The 22,888-nt window shown below is 41.1% G+C and overlaps 1 protein-coding gene across 7 annotated transcripts in view; it reads left to right on the forward strand.

Moving 5' to 3' along the window:
* plekhh2 (pleckstrin homology domain containing, family H (with MyTH4 domain) member 2) overlaps positions 1-22,424 on the forward strand; it is a gene marked incomplete at its 5' end in the record, with an annotated part of 39,771 nt that extends 17,347 nt beyond the window's left edge. For 6 of the 7 annotated variants that reach the window (XM_082557737.1, XM_082557736.1, XM_082557738.1 and 3 more), the window contains 28 exons: positions 2,180-2,242; positions 2,328-2,477; positions 2,720-2,803; positions 2,932-3,013; positions 3,174-3,359; positions 4,895-5,817; positions 6,846-6,921; positions 7,017-7,111; positions 7,297-7,456; positions 9,449-9,585; positions 9,929-10,042; positions 10,225-10,311; positions 10,422-10,580; positions 10,687-10,767; positions 10,885-11,064; positions 11,333-11,441; positions 12,262-12,374; positions 12,497-12,676; positions 13,226-13,323; positions 13,671-13,848; positions 16,317-16,472; positions 16,560-16,657; positions 17,174-17,315; positions 17,590-17,726; positions 18,015-18,144; positions 18,451-18,537; positions 18,849-18,998; positions 20,741-22,424. In XM_082557737.1, coding sequence (XP_082413863.1) covers positions 2,180-2,242; positions 2,328-2,477; positions 2,720-2,803; positions 2,932-3,013; positions 3,174-3,359; positions 4,895-5,817; positions 6,846-6,921; positions 7,017-7,111; positions 7,297-7,456; positions 9,449-9,585; positions 9,929-10,042; positions 10,225-10,311; positions 10,422-10,580; positions 10,687-10,767; positions 10,885-11,064; positions 11,333-11,441; positions 12,262-12,374; positions 12,497-12,676; positions 13,226-13,323; positions 13,671-13,848; positions 16,317-16,472; positions 16,560-16,657; positions 17,174-17,315; positions 17,590-17,726; positions 18,015-18,144; positions 18,451-18,537; positions 18,849-18,998; positions 20,741-20,926 — 4,341 coding nt within the window. In that variant the 3' untranslated portion in view covers positions 20,927-22,424. Of the gene's footprint in view, positions 1-1,770; positions 2,078-2,179; positions 2,243-2,327; positions 2,478-2,719; positions 2,804-2,931; positions 3,014-3,173; positions 3,360-4,894; positions 5,818-6,845; positions 6,922-7,016; positions 7,112-7,296; positions 7,457-9,448; positions 9,586-9,928; positions 10,043-10,224; positions 10,312-10,421; positions 10,581-10,686; positions 10,768-10,884; positions 11,065-11,332; positions 11,442-12,261; positions 12,375-12,496; positions 12,677-13,225; positions 13,324-13,670; positions 13,849-16,316; positions 16,473-16,559; positions 16,658-17,173; positions 17,316-17,589; positions 17,727-18,014; positions 18,145-18,450; positions 18,538-18,848; positions 18,999-20,740 lie in introns of those variants that run through there. The other variant, XM_082557739.1, reaches the window with a different exon arrangement.
* Positions 22,425-22,888: the final 464 nt, after the last annotated feature.

The following is a 22,888-nucleotide window of genomic DNA, read 5'->3' on the forward strand; positions in this document are numbered from 1 at the left end:
ATTGTATCAATAAATTCTGAAGTCTTATTATGGTCGTTTGCCTTCAATAGATCAATGTTAAAATCACCACAAAAAAAAGTCACCTTCTCCTTGTGTTTTTCCAATATTACAGAAATTTCTTTAGTAAACTGATCTATACAGGATGCAGGTGTACGATAAATGCAGCTAACTAATATGTTTTTCGAGCTTTCAACCTGAATTTCAATGGTTAAACATTCCATCAAGTTATCAATCACAGCAGTCATATTGTTAACAACTTTACATTTAAGATGTGAAAAAACAAACATAGCAACACCTCCTCCTCTTCTATTCTTCCTATTTTGCCAAAACATTTCATAGCCCTCTAGTCCATCTTGCAATTCTTCGTCGTCATTCAACCATGTTTCTGAAATTGCTACCACTGCAAACTTATTTTGGAATTGATCAAGATACGCTTTGATTTTAGAAAAATTACTGTAAAGACTCCGACTGTTAAAGTGGATTAATGAAAAACCTTGGGATCCAACTCTTCCCCATTATAATATTCACATGTCATATCAACATTCTGATAGAGGTGGATATCTGGATCAATACTATTGTCCAACTCATAAAATTTATAATCATGAGATCCAAAATATTCCATTTTTTGCCTTTTTTTGTTCACACATTCACATGCATAGTTATTTTTCTCACACTTATCAGATATTGTTCATATCACAGTCAGCAACACAATTCTTTTCTACATTGAACTCTATTTCTTTTGTTTAAATCTCTCAAGATCTGCAATGTCTCTGACAACAATTACTTTAGCTTGTTCTGGTGTCCCATTAAGTCTTATGAATACCTTACAGTTCCTGGTCCAGGTATCTTGGATGTGCCTTTCCTTCTTCAATAGTCTTGCCTGTCGTGCAATTTCAGCATTTCTCTTGGTGAGATGCTCATTCACATATACGCCGGTTCCCTTTAACTTCTTTCCCATCTTTAACAGTTCAACTTTATATTTCCTGTTCACAAATCGTAGTATGATAGTTGGCATCTTGGTATGTTTTTGTGGAATAGTATGACATGCAGCTATGTTTTTGCTATCCAAAAGAATATCTTTGTCTTTGAAAAACTGAATAACTTGCTGCTCAAGCAAATCCTTTTCAGCTCTTGGTGCATCTTCCCCCTCCTTGTCACCTGCTGTACTCCGTGCATAGGTGTAGTGATTTGTCTTCAGTCCAGAAATAATCACATCTTCCATTCTTGTATACTGCTCCAAATCTTCAACTCTTTTTTCCAGCTCTTCAATCTTCTTGTCTTTTTCCTTAATCACAATCTTCAGTTGTCTTACTTCTTCAATTAAGTCCAGTAGTCCTGCTTGCTGTTTCACCACCTTACTCAATTCCTCTGACATGAAGTTAAGAGACTTCTTAACTTCTTCAATATCTTCTGTTAGCCTCTTAGTTGTTATGTTTCTTGATCACCAATTTAAATTCTTAGAAGACAAAATTAATTCCAGGCTCCAGGTAATCCAATAAGCCAGGTGTTACTTGTAGAGCACATGTGATGAAAGAAAGGGACCCTAAACTTCAAAGTTTGTGGAAATACTCACACAAAATGAAGCAAAACTTCTTTGTGAAGATACAAGTCTTAACCAATCTTTTGGATGTTAAGTTCTTTTCGTGATGTTTGTTGGATTGCTAAGAGTAACAAACACAGTTTTCCCAATCAGCAGCCATCTTGGTTTCAGCGTGCACTGAATGACACCTTATCTTCATCACGAGGAAGATAAATAGACTAGCATTGTAGGTTGCTTAACATCTCAGTAGTTTGTGTTAAAAATGGCTGCAAATGAATGTGAATCTATCTGAACATAGCATTCCTTCGAATAACAGAACCCAGCTGAATCGCATCTGCTCCTTTCTAGCGTGGCAGCGTTATCTTGAGTGGAGTTCTCGTTAGGCATGCAAGACTTTCTTTGTCTTTATTTGGTGCTGTTGTGTTTGGCTTCAGGCTCGAGTGGAGTGGATATTTCATCTCCATGCATTTGCAAACATTTGCAGTCTGGATCACTGAAAGGAAACTGATTACTAATTTTAGATCAGACGGGGTTACTGTATGTTTATGTGGTCCTTGTGTGAACATGTAACAAGACTAGTAAGATATTAGGATTTATTTATTTTTAAAGTCCAGTTAAAATAAACTTTTGCTTTTCCAGATTCAACAACTGGAGACGCAGGTGATCGATGCGGAGAAACGGGCGTTCACAGCTCAGCAGCAGGTGAGGACCAGAAACACAAGTTTGTTTGTCTTTCCTTTCGACGTGTCGGAATGCGATTATGTGAGTACATGTGTGATGATTCCAGGTGCAGTGGATGGAGGAGAAGCTCAAAGCAGCAGATGGTCAGTCTGGAGACTCAGAGGTGCGTCTGTTTCAGCGGTGCCAGGAGCTGCAGGCGTTAGTGCAGGAGAAGGAGGATGTAATCGCACAGCTGGAGCAGCAGCTGGAGGAGCAGGTAAGAAAAAGCACACGCATAAAGAATTTCAACAGATGCGATGCCAGTGGAGTAATTCATAATCCCCTTTTTTTAAATTTAATACCACGTTTATCTCTATGAACACCATCTTTAACCTCCTTACTGTTCACTTATGTTTCCCCGCCCTTGTTCTCTGTTTCGCTTCGTCTAAATCTGCCCTTCTTATTCCAAAATATATTCACCCAGAGAGACAGACGGCTCATTTTTACTTCTTTCAACAGAAACAGCTCCGCCTTCAAGATGCCAAGGCGGTGGAAGAGAAGGCAGCTAAGATCAAAGAGTGGGTGATGCTGAAGTTGTCAGAGGTAAATCTGTGTGTGCGTCAGCTGTAAAGGCTCCTAAAACACAGATAAGAAAGACACGGAAATCTGGAAGATAAGTTAAAGTATTTAATGTGGTTGCTGGTTTATCTGAGAACATGTTTGTGCTTCAGTTTGAGGTAGAGAATGCAGCATTAAGAGAAACCAACAAACAACAGGAGGCTCAGATTTTGGAGCTTCAAAAACAAATACAAGGTACAAGCTTTTGGAACTTTGTTGGAACATGTTAACATGCAAGTTATTTATGCAGGTTAAAACTCCTAAATGCCTGCTACTAGCAAATACAGATTTATCAATGCTAATACATTGTAAGCACACGCTGCAGTATGCGCATGACTGTTTGCTGCTTTTGCAGCCTTTGAGCAGAAGTGCAAGGGTGGAGCTGGAGCCCTGTGTAGGCCAGGTGAAGCCCAGCGTCTTAGCAGCCTGACGTTCGGCTGCTTTCAGGTGAGAGGGAAGAACCCGCAGGTCCTGACTGGACCAGCGCCGTCCCAGAAGACCCTGAGCACACAGGGGGAGACAGACGCCAGGGACAAAACGGGTAAGTCCCCACACAGTCACGCAGCTATGGATAATGAAAACAGCATCTGTGAGTGGTTAGATGGGACTCTGGGGCAGAGCTGGACACAGGATGGTAACTATCTGAGTGAGGTCATAGTCATGCTGTATTAAGGAAAGTATTTGCCACTGGAGTATTTTATGGGCTATTTGGAGACTTTTAATAATAATAATAATGTGTGATAGTTATATAACATAATAACATCACTGATAGTTAGAGTAAGAATGTGAAGAAACAATATAGTTAAACTGTGAGATACTAAGATTCTTCAGTCATAATTGTGCAGATCTATTTAATGTGGTGCTGGAATTGTATTAACATTGTTTGCCAAACTGGTTTTAGTGTGTTAGAAAGCCAACACTCACTAATTAGCTATAAACACACAGCATAGCAGAGGCTGATGAGAACAAGAATTGGTTCTCCTAGTGTTTGGTCATAAACCAAGTATTGTAGAGGAAGAGCTGAAAGCTTTAGTCAAAACAAAGCATTTACTAGATGGTGTTCCTGGGCACAAAGGTCCAGAAAAACACCCTGAAGAGGGGCTAAAAGTGGGTTGAAGAGCTGGAGTTAATGTACTGCTGCTCAGTGATCAGTGATGTGTGTCAGGTGGGTCAGAACGGAACCTGGAGGGAAGCCACAGGAAAGGCATTCACACATAGGGAAGGATTTACTAACTGGGGGGAGTTTGTGTGATGCCGCAATTGCAGATTTGCACGAATGGGGTTGGAAAGTTCTGCAGGTGATCTACAAAAAATGGTCTAACTTACAGACAAAGATACAGCCAGTACATTACAATAATAACCAGACTTCTAACAAGCTGCTGTGGTGCAGAGCATTAGTAAATCTGGCCCGTGAACACACTTATTATTGCAGACCTCATTAAATATGTATTTAGATTCACTTTCAGATCCCGCAAGTCAGCCATAATATAAAATGCGGTCAATAAAAATACTTTTTAAAGCGCCTTGCAGTGTTTTTGAGTTTTACATTGAAATGTCTGTCAAAATGTAGTTAATGAGACTCCAGAAGATCAGAAGTGTCTTAAGATTAATATCTGAGTCTTTCAATATATAATACTCACTTTAACTAATACACAGCATTACAGGGCAAACAGGAAAAGGATGAGTCAGGATCTGACAGTAAATGATTATTCCTGTGCTTTTGCACACTGCACTGGTCAGATGCAACACAGATGTCAGGTTTGCATGGTGAATGCTGGCTCCACCCGAGCTGTCAGATGTATTTCTGTTTGTAACATTAGCACTAGCGTAGATTTGCAAATTCACCAGAAAATAAATGAGGGAGAGAAATTAGATCAGAGAGAGGGGGCAACTATCCCAGAGGAACAAATCCTTCAATTAACTTATTTAATTTGAATTATTTAACTTTCTTTCTTTTTTTTGAAATACATAGTTCACTTAAATTGTAATCTGTAATCTAGAAAGATCTCAAATGCTTCGTCTTTAGTGCTCCACCAGCTGTGAAATTATTACACATTTTTATGCTTTCTTTGGCAGATAAAAGTAGTAAGAAGACATCCTCATCAGTGACAGATGGTGAAGTCCATAAACCGAGCCAAACTGGACTGCTGTGTTCTCCGCTAGAGGATGGTGCACCTGAAAGCTCTGTTAGCAATGCATCTGGACCCGAGTCCCGCCGCGTATTGTCTGTGCTCTCCAGTGCTGCATCAGTGGAGGAAGAAGTATGTGAGAGCAGAAGCGGAGCGTGTGTTCTGGAGTTCAGCCGGCCCAGCAGTGAGACCTACCTGACAGCTTCAGACGACAGCAGCTCTCTGTTTGACGATGACATGCAGCGTACAGAGCGCCCCAGCTTTAGCCTGCTGGAGCCATCAGATGGAACACTAGCAGGGTGTAAGAATGACGAGGAGGAGGGACGCACGGTTAAGTTGGAGGATTGCACCTCTGAGGAGCTCAACAAACGATTCCAGTCACAGAGACTTGACTCCTCATCATCTTCCAGTGAACCTAACACTCCCAGCCCCATCCTCACACCAGCTCTCACCCCTAAACGGCCCAACCTGCCCCAGGATCCAAAAGACAACCCCGCCTCACCCAAACAGCCCCGTCTGAGGACTCCTACGGGGTTCGGGTTGATGAACGTGTCTCTGGCCAAGAAACACCTAAGCCAGCCATCAATCAGCAGTGAGGCAGCACATGGCCAAACGCGTAATGCACTCAGCATGCTGCGCCCCCTCCAGCCTCAGGAAACTGATGTTGATGCACAGCAGGAGGTTGGAATGGAAACAGGCAAAGCCACAGTTCCCGAAATCCTTCCCGGCTCACAAGCAGCAACCACCGTGCCATCCGCACCAAATTCATCAGAACCTGGGACAGAGATGGGCTCAGAGAGGTCAGACTGTGATAGCACCACACCTGGCAGCAAACCTCCTACTCCACCTTTACACAGGCTCCCCTCCTGGGTAAGACTGCCCTTCATGTTAGGCACACCAAGTTGTGTTTTTTTTTTTAATTGCAAATTTGGCACTGGCAACAAATTCGAAAACAAATTCCCAATGTTCAGCTAAGTATGAATAAAGAAATCAAATATGTTTCTTACAGCAATCAATCCTTAATACATTGGAAAGCTGCTAATGTTTTAGGCAATTTGTTTATTTTTTTACAGAATTTGTTTTTCCTGGATAAAGGAAACAATATTTTGCACTACTGTGAAACACAAATAGTCCTTCATGAAGTCCTTCATGTGAAACATTACAATTTTAACCACATATTTTCTTCTAAGTGTTGGACTAAGTACAGGAACTTCTCCATGTTTGTAATTCTGTTGTTTACACTGCCATCTGCTGTAAATGTGAGTAAACAGAAAAGTTTCAAATAGATAAATTCAGTGATTAGAATTAGAAAGCTGTCTTAGCAATGGGGCGGATAACAGGGTTTAAACAGAAAATTAACTGAAGCCCAAAGTGAATAAATAGTAAAAAATATCCAGTCAAAATAAATAATAGTAAATTAATGGACATAAAATGAAACAAAAAGTTAAATTAGCATACTGAATTGGTAAAATTGTTAGCTAAATTGCTAGCTTTAACAGCTACAATGCTAAACAAAAAGCTATTAAGTATTAGCTAATGTACGGCTAACGGCTAAAGTACTAAGCTTAAAGTAGTAACAGTTGAAATTTTTATGTAAAAATAACTTAAAAGCACTGAAGTCGCTAAAGATTTAAAAAATGTATTAAATTTAAATGCAAATTAAAGTAATGGGCAGGTTGTTGAGCTACTTGCTACTTCTTGGCTAAACAACTGAGAGTCAGTTTAAAGGTAAGATGAGCTCTTGCTCATATTATTAACCAGGAGTTGCCTTCATATACTGAAGGTAGATGATATACAAAAATAAATATAGTGTATGCACTTACAGCTTTTAAATGTTATTATCTAATGGCAGGCTTGGTTTTAAAATTGACTAATGACATGGCACATTTTCTTTTCAGGAAAGTCGTATATATGCTGTTGCTAAATCAGGAATCAGACTGTCTGACACTTCATGCACAGACCTGTCTAACAAAGGTAAGAGAGTGGGTAAAAAACAGGTCTCCCTACTTAGTTGACAGCTTAGTCTGCTGTAGTGGTTTCTAATAAACAAACTGTACTTTGTGTCCTAGACCCATCCCTTCAGTCTTCCTATCCAGCCTTTGTAATGTACACATCACTCATCTATAAAAACATGACTACACCAGTTTACACTACTCTGAAGGGGGTAAGTATAAGAGTACAAGGCCATGTTTAATTGTAACACCTGTACATTCCCCCACTATCTATTTGATCACTTGTGAACTTGAAAAGAAAATGCTTTTTTGTTTATAGTTAACAGCAATTGTGTCACCAAAGTGGATTTTAATATCTAGTATATGGCTCTGAGTGTGTGCCATTTTCAAATTGCAGAAAGCTACTCTGCTGAGCAGCAGTCCCTTCTCAGATGAGTCATCAAGCTCTGAGGAGTCATCTAGTTCAGGAGACGAGGACGGCTCCCTGTGCAGCTCCCACACCTCCTCCAGCTCCAGAAAAGACAGCAGCCCAGGCAGCCCACGCTCTCTCAAGAGAGGTACAAACAACCACTGCATATAAAAGATGGACATAGCCTCTAGTTTTGCATTGTGACCTTACCCATTTTAAGTTTTTTATATCCCTGGTACTAGATAAGATACTAGAGATGGCACGATACCACTTTTTATGTCCGATACTGATATCATAAATTTGGATATCTGCCGATACCGATATAAATCCGATATAGTGTATTTTGTAATCAATAAAATGTTTTTTTAAAATATCTTGCTGCATTGTGTAGAAGTTCATACTCAAGTTTAAAGAACAAAACAAAACTAAAGCTATTCTGTTATATCTGTATGCAAAAAATACACTGCACCCAAAATATTTCATAGATCAGCAACACTGATCAATCTAATAGACATAAACCTGCACCATCCTCCCTATTCTGGTATTTTAAAGAGAACTTAGAGGAAATATTAAACAACCCAGCTAATAGGGTTGCCAACTCCCAGCAAAAAAAATAGGGAACCACCCCCCACCCTCCGCCTCGTGATGCTTAATCGATGTAATCGACTGTAATTTAATGCAAGTGTAAAAAAAAAAAATGCACAGAAATCAATAATTTTTCTACAGTAATTAAATAGATTCAATATCTTTATTCAACAGAATTGCAGACTGCACAGATGGTACCTTCCCAAAGGAAAAAGTACTATAGCTTACCAGGGTATATATTAGACAATAATGGACTTCTATACATACCAGCTGTCAGCTACGTGGAAAAAGATCCTGGTGTAGAAAGTAATATTAAATACATTCTAACAACAGCTTATCAAGCTTAAACGTGCTGCTATTGTTTATCCGCTGGTTTCCTCTTTCTGGCGCAAAGTGGGCGATAAACAAACAAGAGAGACGGACTCGCGACAGAAAAGCTGATCAGCTGATCATTGATCAGTTTCACAATTGAAGTAGCAACAGGAGAGGGAGGGAGAGAGAAGAAGAGGCAGTCGCTCCCAGCTTTCACTGGGAATGCTTTACAAACATTCAGAGATGATCTTACACACTTGCTTTACTTCCCTGGGATAGCTCTCTCAGAGATTAAATGCCGGTTTGGAAGCAGGTAGCGAGGCTCCAAAAGCTCAACCAGACTGCCAACAGGTCTCGCACGCCACAGCCGCTCTATCATGAGACGCATACTCCTCCGACGTGCTACGGTTATGAGCTGGGTTACGCTATATCGCAAGTTTTGTGAGGTGCTTTTGTGATATTGAATGGATCGGATTATATTTTTTATTTCTCTCCGATATCCAATCCAGTAATTTAGGTCAGTATTGGACCGATACGTAATTTTGGATCGGTCCAACTCTAAACCATACACTGTGTAAGAGCATCACACAGATCTATATTAGTACCATACTCTGTATCTCATTGTACAACTGTATAGTAACAATAAAGGCATTCTATTCTATTCTATTCTACTAATTAAAATACTTAAATTTCACTCACCAAATTAGACAGGCTATGAGTCCAACTGACCACTTAAGGTCAGCTGCCATTTTTTGAATTGTTAGTACACTTGTCAGGTTCAGTCGTTAAGAGAAACATAATAGTTTTTAAACCCAGATAATTATGTTATCCTGTTAAATTGGTACCATCTGTTATAACGTTACAGACAGGCAGGACTAATAACATTTGCTGCACACTAATGCTGCAGTTTTATTATTAGCCATAGCTCCTAGCTACTAACTCATTTATAACTAAATAGCTAATGTGGCTATCGTTGACACAGTCAGTGGTTCTGCATGTTTAATTTGACACAACCCTCCCGGAGAGCACTAGCTTGTGAACCACAGGCTAAATTTGTAGCTATTGGCTAACTGCTTATAGCTAAATAGTTTTTAGTATCAGTTAGTATTTGAGAATTGATTTTAAGAGCTAGTCTCATGTGGCTATCACAGGACCTGGAGATTTAAGAAGCTTTTTTGTTTAATTCTTCACCTCCAAAGACTGACTTTCTCTGTTTTTCATGTGTGAACTTACTGTCCTCAAGCTGTGTCCGTGGCGTCGATGACATCAGAGTGTGACTATGCCATCCCTCCTGATGCTTACTCCACTGACACGGAGTGCTCGGAACCTGAGCAGAAACTGCCCAAAACCTGCTGTTCGCCCAGTGACAACGGCAAGAGTGTTAGTGACAGCTCAACACTTTGGTCCACTGTTGTTAGTTTCCATGCTTTAAACAATGCTGACTGGTTAAGTTACATCATTTGAAGCTAATTTTAATAAGCAAACTACAACTGAAGTCTTTGAGGTAACTCTAAGATTAGAAATTGATGCGACCGCATTACTGAAGTACCTCTACCTTCAAAAGCTATTTGAGTAGTGACTTTGTTTTTTCTGCTCACAGCATGATGACATCATGTTTTTGAACCTAAGGCTCATTAGCCAACATTTAGTTAATTTCTCAGGTCTGTTTCATTAGCGGTTCTCTTTGGTGCTGCATAAAACTGAACAGTGTCACAACCTTTAGGAGCCAATGGAGAAGTCAGGCTATTTGCTGAAAATGGTCAAAACCTGGAAGAAGACCTGGAAGAGACGCTGGTTTGTCCTCAAAGATGGAGAGCTGCTCTACTATAAGTCACCGGTATGTTGGTTTCAACAACAAAAGCTACTTTTGGCTTCTCCGCATGGAGAATGGAAACGGGCGGTCTTCCTGTCCCAATCACTTCATCTACTTTTTCTGGATTTGAAACGTTTTTGTTTTTTCCTTTGTTGAGACTCGTGGCCAACAGGTTAACAAGATTAGGATTTCTGATTCTTCCACAGAGCGATGTGATCAGGAAACCTCAGGGTCAGATCAAGGTCAGCGCCACCAGCAGCATCGCCCGTGGCGAGGGCAAGCAGATTCTCCAGGTATTCAGTCTTCGATGAACGGCCACAATCATCTAACATTTCTAGATCTTTTAAATCCTTTCCTTCACATTTTCACGTCCACCTGGGCTTTTATTTATCCTTGTGTGTAGATAGTAACAGGAAAGCGCGTTTACTACCTGAAGGCGGACTCTCCTAACCTGCTCGAGGAGTGGCTTCGGGTCCTGCAGAGCGTGCTGAGGCTGAAAGCCGCCAGTCCTCTCTTCACTCAGCCGGATATTCGCCCTGGCATGAAGGGACTACTCATCAAGGTCCCTGCATCAAAGTTTAATCATTTTCTAATAGCACAGAGAAAATGGAACAATATTTCACAAAATTCTGTGTTTTACGCTCCGATTTGTACTTCCTCTGCTGCAGGTGAAACACGGCTACTCTAAGCGGGTTTGGTGTGCTCTGATCGGCAAAACGTTGTACTACTTTCGCAGCCAAGAGGACAAGGTGTGCATCTGTAGAAATACATCTGTAGCCTTTGTCAGGAGCAGGTGATCAATTCAAAACTGACCTGAGCTGTTACTTGTGACTGAACGTGGAGCGCACGTCTGCTTTTGTTTCCAGTTCCCGCTGGGTCAGATTAAGCTGTGGGAGGCTCGGGTGGAGGAGGTGGACAGGTCAAGAGATTCAGATGACGACCTAAAGGCATGCGGGCGAGGCCTACAGCCGGCACCCTTCACCGTTGCCATCCACCCACAGGAGCAAGGACCCACTTACTTGCTTATTGAATCCTGCCATGAAAAGGTCAGCGCGGGACTGAAAGGTTGAACTTTTCTGTTCTGTAAGGCAGGCAGACCCGTGTATCTTCTGACCATGGCGTTTAAGCTCATGTGTACAGTCATTTTTCTGTACTGCAACAAATCTGCTCTGAGACTGAGAGCAGCTCCATGAGAGGGGCTTCCTGTATTTTACTTGAAGCTAAAAACCAATCCAGTCAATTTTAAACTACAAACTGATGATTATGCATAATTATGTTTCCTGTTGTGATTTTGTCTCTGGGATCATTGTGTAGGAGTCGTGGCTGTACCATCTGTCTGTGGCAGCAGGCACTACGGTGGGCAAAGTTGGCACTGAATTCGAACAACTGGTGGGAAAACTCTTCCAGCTGGATGGAGATCCAAGTGAGTACAAACGATTTTGTCTTGTGTTGTGTTTTATAGTTTTGTTTTACTTGATGCAGATTTTTTCATACTTTCTCTCATCCACAGATAATTTTATTGCGACTTAAAATGTCTTATGTCACAGTGTTTTACTGACCACAAACTGTGTCCTGCACACGTTTTACTGCATGTGAACATATTATTTTATTGGGCATCTATTTGGTCGTCAAAATGGTGCACGTACAGTTACCTCTAGGGACATTAAATAGCCCTGCAGTGTACACTGAGGGTACGTTTTATTTGTAGGGACAGAAATTAACTGTAGCTCGGGAATTTCTTAAGTAGAAGCAAAGATTGTTTTTCTTTCAACAGTGTTTTATTTTTCAAAGTCATTCAGTAACAGCTCGACAACTACAGCCTCACTTTGGAGTCTGCAGTTAGAGAGACTTATGTGAAATACAGTAGGATTTGTTGTCCTCTGCACAGAGTTGTAGTTGAATTTAAGCACAGTGAGCATTTTTTTTGTCAAGAGACTATAATTAGACAGAAAACAAAGCAAAAATTCTTAAAATATTTATTTTTGTGCTTAGTTTTTGCTCGTTTTTGTTTTTCTTATTAATGCAGGGACGTTATTTGTCAGGTCACGTTTACAGCAGTGCAGTAATAAAGCTCAATAATAAAAATGCATGCACCACTGTCTGTTATTGGAGGTTGTTTTGACAAATTTGACTCAGCTTAGTTCAGTTTTGGAAGTACACAACATTGTTTCTTTCATTTTTATTTTAGTTGCTATTCCTTCCGTCTTTTACTCTTATGACCCACTCTCCTACCTACCTTTCAGACTCTCAGATTTGGAGACATCCCATGTTGTGTTTCAGCAAAGAAGCCTTGTCATTTCCTCTCACCACCCTGCCCTCACAAGCTCTGCAGACAGAGGCAGTGAAACTCTTCAAGGTACCACAAACCTCCACATGTTCGAATAAAAAATGTAGTCACTGAATGTTTCTTCTATCAAATAACTAATTATATCAAAAATATTTTCTCTCTTTTAAACTCTCTCCATCACCGCCTCTCAGACTTGTCAGCTCTTCATTAACGTGGCCATCGATGCTCCGGCCATCGACTACCACGTCTCCCTGGCCCAGAGTGCCCTGCAGGTGTGCCTGGCCCACCCCGAGCTTCAGAATGAGTTTTTCTGCCAACTCATCAAGCAGACCCGCAAGAGGCAGCCACACGGCCATCCGGGACCCCTGCAGGTTTGCGTTCTCACCACACAGTGGCAGCAGCAGTATGCATTGTTAAGTGGAAAGGCTGGCAAAAAAGGCGTGGTATCATCAGGGTTCACTGACCTAACAAATATCAAAACTGCCTAGAAAGGAGATCTTTTAGTATCTATTACTATACGGGTCAATTTTAGAAAAGTGCCGACATAAGAGAGGCAAGAAGAGTCTTGCCTCTCTTATGTCGGCATGAAAACCTGTCACTCTGTGGTAATCTTCCATAGCCAGTAACCAGAAATACTGTCAGAGGGCAGAAAGAACAGCAGATTCCAGCGTGTGCTGATGTCTCATTCAGCTAAAAACCAAAACACTGTGTCACAGCACGATCATCCCTGTACATGAATGAACTCAGTGTAGCTGATTAACAGGAACCAGTATGGCCACTTGTTTTATGCTTTATACGAAACAAGGAAACAGTGCAGTCTTAAGTCTGTCAGCTGTGGTCGTGCATAGAAATTCACCGAGTCATGCATGTGACAGTTTGTTAAAGATGTGGTGACTGAGTGTTTGCACGTCGCTCTCCAGGGCTGGCAGTTTCTAGCCTTGTGTGTGGGACTGTTTCTGCCACAGCACCTTTTCCTCTGGCTGCTCCAGATCCACCTCAAAAGACATGCAGATGCCAGGTGAGAAAACACAGGGGCCCTGAAAACTGACACAACGAAACAAAGCACAAAATACAGCCAGTGTACTGTGTATGTACCATCTGGATAGATATGCTCTTTGCACTCGAGCACTTCTTTACCTCCTTCCCAGGAATACTGTATAATAAATCAGCTTGAATACAGTTATAATATTTTGGGATTGAAAGACCGAGTTATTTCATAAGCACATATTTATTCTCTTTCTCTTTTATTTTACTGATGGCTGTTTTCATTTCCTTTGCTTTGAGATCTGAGTTGCTTTCAGGGAATTTTGGCTATAAAAATGTTCACGTATCTGTAACTAAAGAGTGGCTACATTTTGTCCTCAGGACAGAGGTGGGTAAGTATACCATCTACTGCCAGCGCTCCATGGAGCGGACACAGCAGAAGGGCGAGAGACAGGCCAGGCCTTCCCGTATGGAGATTCTTTCGATTCTTCTGAGGAATCCCTATCATCACTCCCTGCCCTTCAGTGTGCCCGTGCACTTCCTCAACAATACATACCAGGTATAATAGTCACTCACTACACAGAAAAAACAATGATCAACGGCTGCCTGCCTCCAGTCCTAACAGTTTAATGATGTATGTGGCAGTTTGAGCACCGCTATTTTTCAACTGACAGTAAAACAATACCATATACACCATTTTAAATCACATGCTGTGAGTCATGTGACCCAGTTAAACGGATTTACAGTTGTGCAGGATTATGGTATATGTTTGAAAGCCATTCGACCTTTGCCTCGGCTCTTTAATAAACCGTAACAGAGTCACTTCTGTAATGTTTTCTTGCACTAGATGATAGCCCAACCCCACTGACAGATACTCTGCTGAGGGGTGTTTATACAAGGATCCACTGCTTTTCTACCTTTAACCTCATAAAATCATGCTACTGAGTATCACTTTTCCAGAACTATGTTCTTTATGGTTGGTTAGTGTCCAATGTGAGACTTTCCCTGTTCACTTTTCCTTTTTTTGCTTTTCTATAAAGAGCTATGTACACATTAAGGCATTTAGGTCATATTCTACACAGACCTGTGTACATCTAAATCCTCAAATATCCACTTTATTGCGGTTACAAGAAGTGCCGAATTGTCCAAAATGTCAAGTTTTTTGTGATGCAATAAACAGGAACCAGTGCCCTAAATGTTAAACCGGAGCCATACATGAACTGTGGCTCTGTTTGTGGCTGTTGTTGTTGTTGATATCGGCTTGTTTTTTGTGCTGATTTGCATGTTTTTCCTAGCTTAAACGATGGTTGAGTGAAACTAACTCATCCACGCTTGATTCTTGCTAACTAACTATGAGATATGAGAAATATGAGAAAAATGCCAAATATTATGCCTTTTTGTCATCAAAGTCACACAGAGATGTTTATCTGTTCACTTTGTCCCTCCGGGCACCATCGTCGCTCTCTTCGCTTCACTGCTCCACCCAGTATCAAGCTAACCTTGCATCTCTCCCCTGGGTGTGTGTTTCCCTTTGCTACCTGCTTCCTGGCTGTCCCCGCCTATACATACTGGAAGTGATGAGATCATTACCTTTACATGTATTAACAGTTCAGGACTCAAAAACAAACAAAGCTATGAAACCTGTTTTGTGTCTGTTTGTAATCGATGTCAAGCTTATTGTGTGAGAGAATAAAGTAAAGGCAAAACATAAATACCCTGTATTATATAAAGTTCGTTTCAAGATATTTTTAATTTTAATTACATTTTAAGATTTTTTAATTTGACAGCTTTGATAATTATTTGTTATCGTTATGACCCCGCTGCTCCCTTCATTTTGAGGTTAACCATGGAGTATCCACCCTAACGTCCAGAGCTTCACGATCCTCTCAGAATGAAACAGAGCAGCTTTCTTTAACCCTAAACTTTTAGCGCCTCATTTTATTTATTCGCAATGATCACCCCTTCCAAAAAAAGGCAAATTCTGCCGTATCTGCTGTGGATATCTTATTTGTATTACCCCAGAGTAAAAATTTGCATTTCTTGCTACTAGTTTGTTTAAACATGTTTAACTACTCCATGTCCATGTCGATTGCTGTGTTATATGGACTATGAAAACTTTTCTGCCCAAAATGCTGGCTCATTTAATTCCATACATTTTTATTGCATAAGTACAATGTTACATTTAAAGGGATCTGATCAAATGAAATTAACTTGGTTGGTATAAATTCAGTTTATACCAAGGACATTTTTTAAAAGTCTTTTAATAAATAAACATTTGATCTTATCTGTTTATTGAGGGTGAAAAATCTCTTTTTGAGTGTAACCTATAATTATTGCTGGCCAGACTATGTAAATATATATTCCAGAACTTTCCAAGCCAGCATATAAAATCTATGTTAGATTATACTTTTGTGTGCTTTGTTATGTGCCTGTATTAGTAAAGGAAAGCTTGCACTGAAGTCATGCTGCACGTGATTAGTGCAACTTTGACGTTACTGACGTTGATGTTGGATATTTCATTATTCATTGAATAACCAGGCAAATATAAATTATTCATGATATTCATCCATAATATGTAATGTATAATGTTAACAGAACAGAAGATCAAAGACCAATTGTCTTGTGTTTTTCTGTCTGTGAAGTTTATTTCTGTATCGGCACTAATAACGCGGCACAGTCAATCATCAGCGGGAAGAGAAAAATCTGTTCAAACCGTCGCTGTGACAGGAAGTAGATGCATTTTCACACATGCGCACAACAATTCATCTTTCCATATCAGCCAGTCATAACACCTGTTAAACATTAACAGGTTACCTGAGTCAGTGTCGATATATCACAGTTTCTGTAAACAGCATTTAAAGTTTAACACCATGCAGATGTTTTGGGTCAGAAATCTTGTTCTTTTGAGCTGAAGCTTGACCCGGATTTATTTTGAAAACTCTGAAGAATCATTGCACACTCAGATTAGATTATTGCGTCTTCCACTTATGCATTTAATTCCTTGTTCACCTACACCTTGTACTGTAGGTGGTGAGCTTTGACGCCTCAACAACGGTGGACGAGTTCCAGTGTCGTCTCAACCAGGACACCGGCATGAGGAAAACGGGACTTTCTGGCTTCAGCTTGTACACCGATGACCCCACTGGACGGTCGCTGGAACACTGTCTGCAAGGAGGCCTGAAGGTGCGCCTTTTAGTCATGCGGTGATTACTTTAGGAAGATTGAAAAATCTGCGTTTTCCCACACAAAGGTGTCTCGTCTCATGTGCAGATTTGTGACATTATCTCCAAATGGGAGCAGGCTTCCAAGGAGCATCACACCGGCAAGTCGGAAAACACCAGGACTGTCCGCCTCACCTACAAGAACAGGTAGCGTCCAAACATCAGGTTCAACAGTTCAGTGTTGAAGTAATGCTCATTGGGATAAAAGAGTTTGTTAGCTATTCTGCTTATTGAGGGTCACTAAAGGTTACAGCTGGGTGAGACACACCATGGATGCCAAGTGGTCACACATTGCATAAAAGCTTTTGTAAAGCTTGAGTCTGTGTCCTGTTTAGCAAGTTTGAGAAAAAAGGACGAATGCAAAACAAAACATTGAAATAAAATATGCTGCATTGATTTCAACCCCTTTTATTTCAGTCTGTCTGTTGCAGTTCAGTCTTAAATAATTAGAATTCTTGATTATATTTGATGGCATCGCTCTTCACTGTAAATTAAACTAGATGGCGGATCAGAGGCAGACTGCATATGAAGATCAGGATTTGTTGTCACCACACAAAGAGACTGGAGTTACTGCCTGGATTACATGTTTCTCTCAGGAGGATTTATCGCCCGGTCGCTTTGTCCTCATATCAGTTCTCTTTAACTTTTCCTCTCCATCTTCAGACTTTACTTCTCTCTCCAAGTGAGGGGGGAGTCAGAGAGGGAGAGGTTACTGCTGGCATATCAGACCAATGAAGCCATCGTAGCCGGACACTTTCCTGTCAACAAGGAGCTGGCTCTGGAAATGGCCGCACTGCTCGCACAGGTCTGATATCAAGTGATTTTTCTTTTAACTCACTTCTTGCGTTTCATATCTCTTTCACAGCGTGTGTAATGTGGCCTGGCTTTATGCAGTGGTTCATGTGTAACTCAGGCCCTGGTCTAAAAACAGTGATATCTGCCACATTTTTCGCCATTTTTTAATGTAATTTATAGCTGAATAATGCCACATATGTCGTATCCACTCCTGGATTAAAGTGAGACACAGAGCGTGAAGAATTTCTGAATACTTACTGCTTGCACTGCGTGTTTGTGTACAGGTGGAATTTGGAGATTTTGAGCGTCCCTTCTCCACCTCTGGATCGGCCCAGACTAAGTCTAATCAGAACCTGAAGCAGGTGTTGGACAGATTCTACCCCAAACATTACCGCAGGAGCACATCTGAGGAGCAGCTCAGGTACCAGACACAAAACACACCCTGAGAAACAGTGGCTTTAAATCTGAACTCACGTCCTACTTTGTAGTGCATGCACATTATCTGTTTATGCTTTTATAGTCTTTTATTACACCTATAACATCAAGGTTTCCACCCCAGAAAGCAGCTTTGTGACTGCTTGTGTTTTATTTTTCTTTCATCATACAGTACCTGTCTTTGTGTTCTCAAGTCTTTAATGGTCAAAAAGAGACTTACAAAACTGTAAATGCTTTAAAAGCAAACTCTATTTTGTCCTCGGCTTTCCCTCAGACAACTGCTACAGCGTCTCTCTGCCCGCTGGGCTTCACTCAGGGGTCGAAGTTCACCAGAGTGCGTCAGGATCTACCTGACCGTAGCCAGGAAGTGGCCGTTCTTTGGTGCCCGACTGTTTGAAGCAGAGGTGAGCATGTGTGAGCAGTAATCTGTTTGTAAATAAAGTTTATCTTATCATCTCAGATACTGAATATATGTTACAAATTACAAAGAAGTAGCATGAACGGAGGCCAACATTTAAACTAAATAAACTGTCAGTGTGCTTCAAAGAAAAGAAAAGAAAAAAGTAGGGGACAAAAACTTGAAATAGGTTTCTTTGCATTGTTTCCCACTACAGTGTCAACAGTATCTGACAGAGTGAGTGCTGCAGTTTTTCGACACATCGTGAAAACATGCTCGTAACTAACCTCACCCTCTGTTCTCTCTGCTTTAGTCCATCACGCCCTCTCCGGACCCTGGTGTTCGTGTTTGGCTGGCTGTACATGAAGATGGTGTCAGCGTTCTGGAGCACAACTCCATCGTGAGCAGCTTTGTGCAACACAGTCTCAGAAACCTGCATAGGAAAGATTTCTCTGCTTTGCTGCCGTGATTTCAGATTAACAGTTACTTAGTCGTCATGTGTTTCTTCAAACTCCAGAAGTAAACATTTGCATACGGTGTAAAATCACTTTTAAGTATCATAATGTAAAGCACAGAGCGTTACATCGTTTTTGATGTCATTGTTGTTTCTTTAATCTTAAAACTGAGGCCCAGAATTCAGTTTTTACATTTCACATCCTATTTTTTAATCGAATTCTGTTACTACAATTTATTTTTGTGTCTGGTACTCAGAAACTGCTGGTGTGCTACTCCTACAAGAACCTGATGACATTTGGAGGCTGCAAGCAGGACTTTATGCTGGTGATGGGTCAGAACGTCGGCACTAACGCCAGCAAAGACAAACCTACAGAGAAACATCTGTTTGCTATGGACCCCTCCAAGGTCAGTGAGAGGGCCAGAGGGCGACAGTCCAGGCGGCCAAGCAGAGTTTGTATTCTTAAAATGGATGGCACATTTGTTGTCGTAGTAAAAGTTAAAACTGTGTCACACTGCTGCCTTTCATTCCACTCATTCTATCTGAGTATGTGTCAGTACATGTTGCAAAACAACAGGACAAGTTAGACAATTAACTCCTGCCTGACTCTTGGTTACGTGTAATGAGTGGAGTCGACCAAAGTGAAACAGAACGTAACAGATTTCTCTGGGAAATTAAAGGCACGACACAAAGAAATAACAGAGACATTATGTAAAAGATGTTCGTCTAATTCTTTGTGAATCCTTCAGGTGAGTGTTTTTGGTGTTAGCTATGTTGTTAATCACAAAATGTGTGAGTTTAGTGTTTTTTTTAAGAATGCCTTTATTAGTTTTTAACATCCATCCATTTCTTGCACTTAGCCAAAGGTTGTGGGGAGGGTGTCATGGGAAGAGAGGCAGGGCACACCCTGGATAGGTCTATACTATTGCAGGCCTAACACAGAGTGAGACAGACAACCGTGCGTGCTCACATCCACACCAACACCCAATTTAGAATCATCAGTTAACACTACATTCATGTCTGTGGTCATTTGTGGGAGGACGCTGGGGCGATCGTGGCTCAAGAGTTGGGAGTTCGCCTTGTAATTGGAAGGTTGCCGGTTCGAGCCCCGGCTTGGACAGTCTCGGTCGTTGTGTCCTTGGGCAAGACACTTCACCCGTTGCCTACTGGTGGTGGTCAGAGGGCCCAGTGGCGCCAGTGTCCGGCAGCCTCGCCTCTGTCAGTGCGCCCCAGGGTGGCTGTGGCTACAATGTAGCTTGCCATCACCAGTGTGTGAATGTGTGTGTGAATGTGTGTGTGAATGGGTGGGTGAATGGGTGGGTGACTGGATATGTAAAGCGCTTTGGGGTCCTTAGGGACTAGTAAAGCGCTATATAAATACAGGCCATTTACCTGTAGAGGCAGAACACGCAGGCTCCACACAGCCTGCCGGTGGATTTGAACCCAGGGTCTTTTTACTGTAAACCAACAGTGCTAACCACTGTTCCTCTATTCTCCAGTTCTCTATAGAAAAAGGGAAGAAAACAAACTGTTGAACTTCACAGAAAATCACAGCAGAACAAATACTGCATGATTCAAACAAGTTCATCTGTTTTACCTTCTTTTAAAGCTAAAGCTGTGTCTTATCCATTGAGTAACATTTGGTCTTTTTAATTTAAAACAATGCTACTGTCTTTTTGACATTAAAAAAAACAGAGGTTCGTTCATGTCTATACTACATTCTTTGGATACAGACAAAATAAAAATGTCTTGGGTAAATGTTTCATGAATGTCACTTTGGTGCTGGAGTTAGCTTCATGTTTGAATCTTTTACGCTGACAATTTGGCTCAAATCCTTTAGCCGCTGTGCATTTCTTACCACGTTATAAACAAATGCAAACTTGGCACTAGATAATGTATTTATAGAGAAGACCTGAAACCCACACCTAGGGCTACAAACAAACTTACTTCATCTATCTGAGGTCACAGATCAGGGTTGTTTTCCTTCCAGTCGACTTCTCTCTGCAAACAGAGGACTTTCCCTCCTGCAGATCCTGCAGATTCTGCACTGGCTTCACTTATTAGATGCAAAGACCATGTCCATCTTTTATATATAGTCTATGAGATGTACAAAAACTGGAATGCATCTCTGTTTTTGTTTTGTCCACAGATCAGGGAGATCACGCTCCTTATTTTCAGTTACATCAACAGCGCACATCAGCAGAAGGCCGCCGCCCACCACCTCTCTGCTCCGGCCCTGATGGTGGCCCAGCCCGTAAGCCTGAAGAGCAAAGAGTTGAGGAGCAAATCCCCACCAGCTCTGGGACGCCCCAGCAAGGCCCCCACTCTGCTGTGATGGCGCAAAGACTTACACCCTGGTCTTAATTTACATTAGAAATGTAGGATCTTTAGCTGCATGGTTTCATCTGCGCACTTAAGCCCAGCTAAATTCTAATAAGTGGAACGGTTACCCCTTCGTGACGAGCCGGGCGCTAACAAAAACGTATCTGTTGAGTGCAGTTTAATATCGCAGACCAGCTGAGGTAGCAGCAATTTGCAGGTATCACCATGTAGCGCCTTGGTACCTTCCTCAGAGAACACTTGATGAGATCTGTGGCTCAAACTGGAGCTAAAGGCTTTATACAAAGGTACAATGGGGCCAAGAAGCACTAAGAGGCTTTGCTTAACATTTTTTGTGTCCCTAATGATTGTGTTGCTTTCATTTTGTCACTCCAAGGAGAAAAATCAACAGTATTTATTGACAGACTGAGCAAATGTTCTGAAACGTCTCTATCAATCAGTGTTACCTGGTACATTTCTGTGTGCATTCAGTTAATTTTTGTATTCCTGTCTTTAGAACGTAATGCACAGTGCAGAGGAGGTAATGATCACTTGTTATTAAAAAAAAATCCTTTAAAGAGGGCGCCTGTTGTTTCCTGCCTTCCTGTAGGGCAGAGTGGCCCCAGCAGGAAGTGAAACTCTTAGTGTTAAAGTGATGCATAATGATGAAAGCGAGAGGCAATAACAGGTAACCAGATGGAAGTGGAGCACAGCTGTTTAAAATGTGTTTAAACCACCTCATCTGGGGCTGTGTGCTCCTTTTTGCAGTAGATGTGAGGAAAAGAACTGTGGACTTGGTGGGTTGTGTTGTTGTAAAGGAACCAGATTGTCCTCTTTGTGCTCCTGGTTACTGAACAGCCAGGAGAGTGGTAAAACTTTAATCATGTACAAATACATAAGGCCTTTCTGGTGAGGTCAGTGGATTGAATCAGCAGGAGGTTTCGACTCAGAATGTTACTTGACAGCTTTCGTGGAAGTATGGAAAAGTGTGCTGTTTCTTTATGACACACATTCCTCTATACTGAGTCCGTTGCACAGTTCGGTGGCCATCTGCTACAACTGCCCCACTTTAGGTATTAACATATAAAATCTTAGGTATTATTTTAAAAAAAAAACCTCCTTGTTTAGCTGTTATGAAGTCAAAATTTGGCATTTTAACACTTTTGTATCCAGCCTCAAGTGGCCATGTGAGGAACTGCACTTTCCATTGGCTTCATTTTATTCTGCCCAGAAGGTTCCAGTCCACTCTAATCATTCATCATAAACTTTCCACCTCCACACACACACACACACAGAAAAATCCTCGGTTCATGTCAGGGACAATATTGAAGGTAAATGAAAACTGTGCTGTGAGCAGGTCAAACTGGAAGACAGTGATGAAACACCACTGCCCATTTTTCCAGTAAACAATATGGTGAGTAAACATTCACAACGGAGCCTTGATGGCTGTCAAGTCTGAATGAGAAAGCAGTTTTAATTGAAAATGTGTGGATAATAAAAAAAAATCACACACACTAATGGCTAAGGGGTCTTTTTTTAAGGAAAATTCAGCAGTGTGAACTCAGCTCTAAGAAATGTGTATTTCTTAAAAAGTATGTAAAAAGAAGGTGAGAAGATGTAGGAAATGTGTTTTTAGCATGTTGAAAACATCCGTTGGTCACTGAACAGAGATTCCAGAGAACTGTAACGTTTTTCTTTGTTTGCTGGTGTGACAGAACACGAAACCGAATCTGATATAAACCTGAAGACAAACTGGAAAGGCATGACAGTTTAATGTAAGGTACTCCTAGTATTATCTTGATCCGGTATACAGTGAGAATAATCAGGCTCTATTTATTTGTGACATGGAATACATGTATCTAAATCCTGGAAATCCTGTGTGCTGGAAATGAAAGTTTGCTTGAGCCACGGGTGTAAATCCCAGACAGTCATATAAAAATCCTCACCCTGTAGGAAACTGTATAAATCTATAGTAAGC

The sequence above is a fragment of the Aulonocara stuartgranti genome, assembly GCF_965226115.1.
Source record: "Aulonocara stuartgranti genome assembly, chromosome: 13".
Taxonomy (NCBI): Eukaryota; Metazoa; Chordata; class Actinopteri; order Cichliformes; family Cichlidae; genus Aulonocara; species Aulonocara stuartgranti.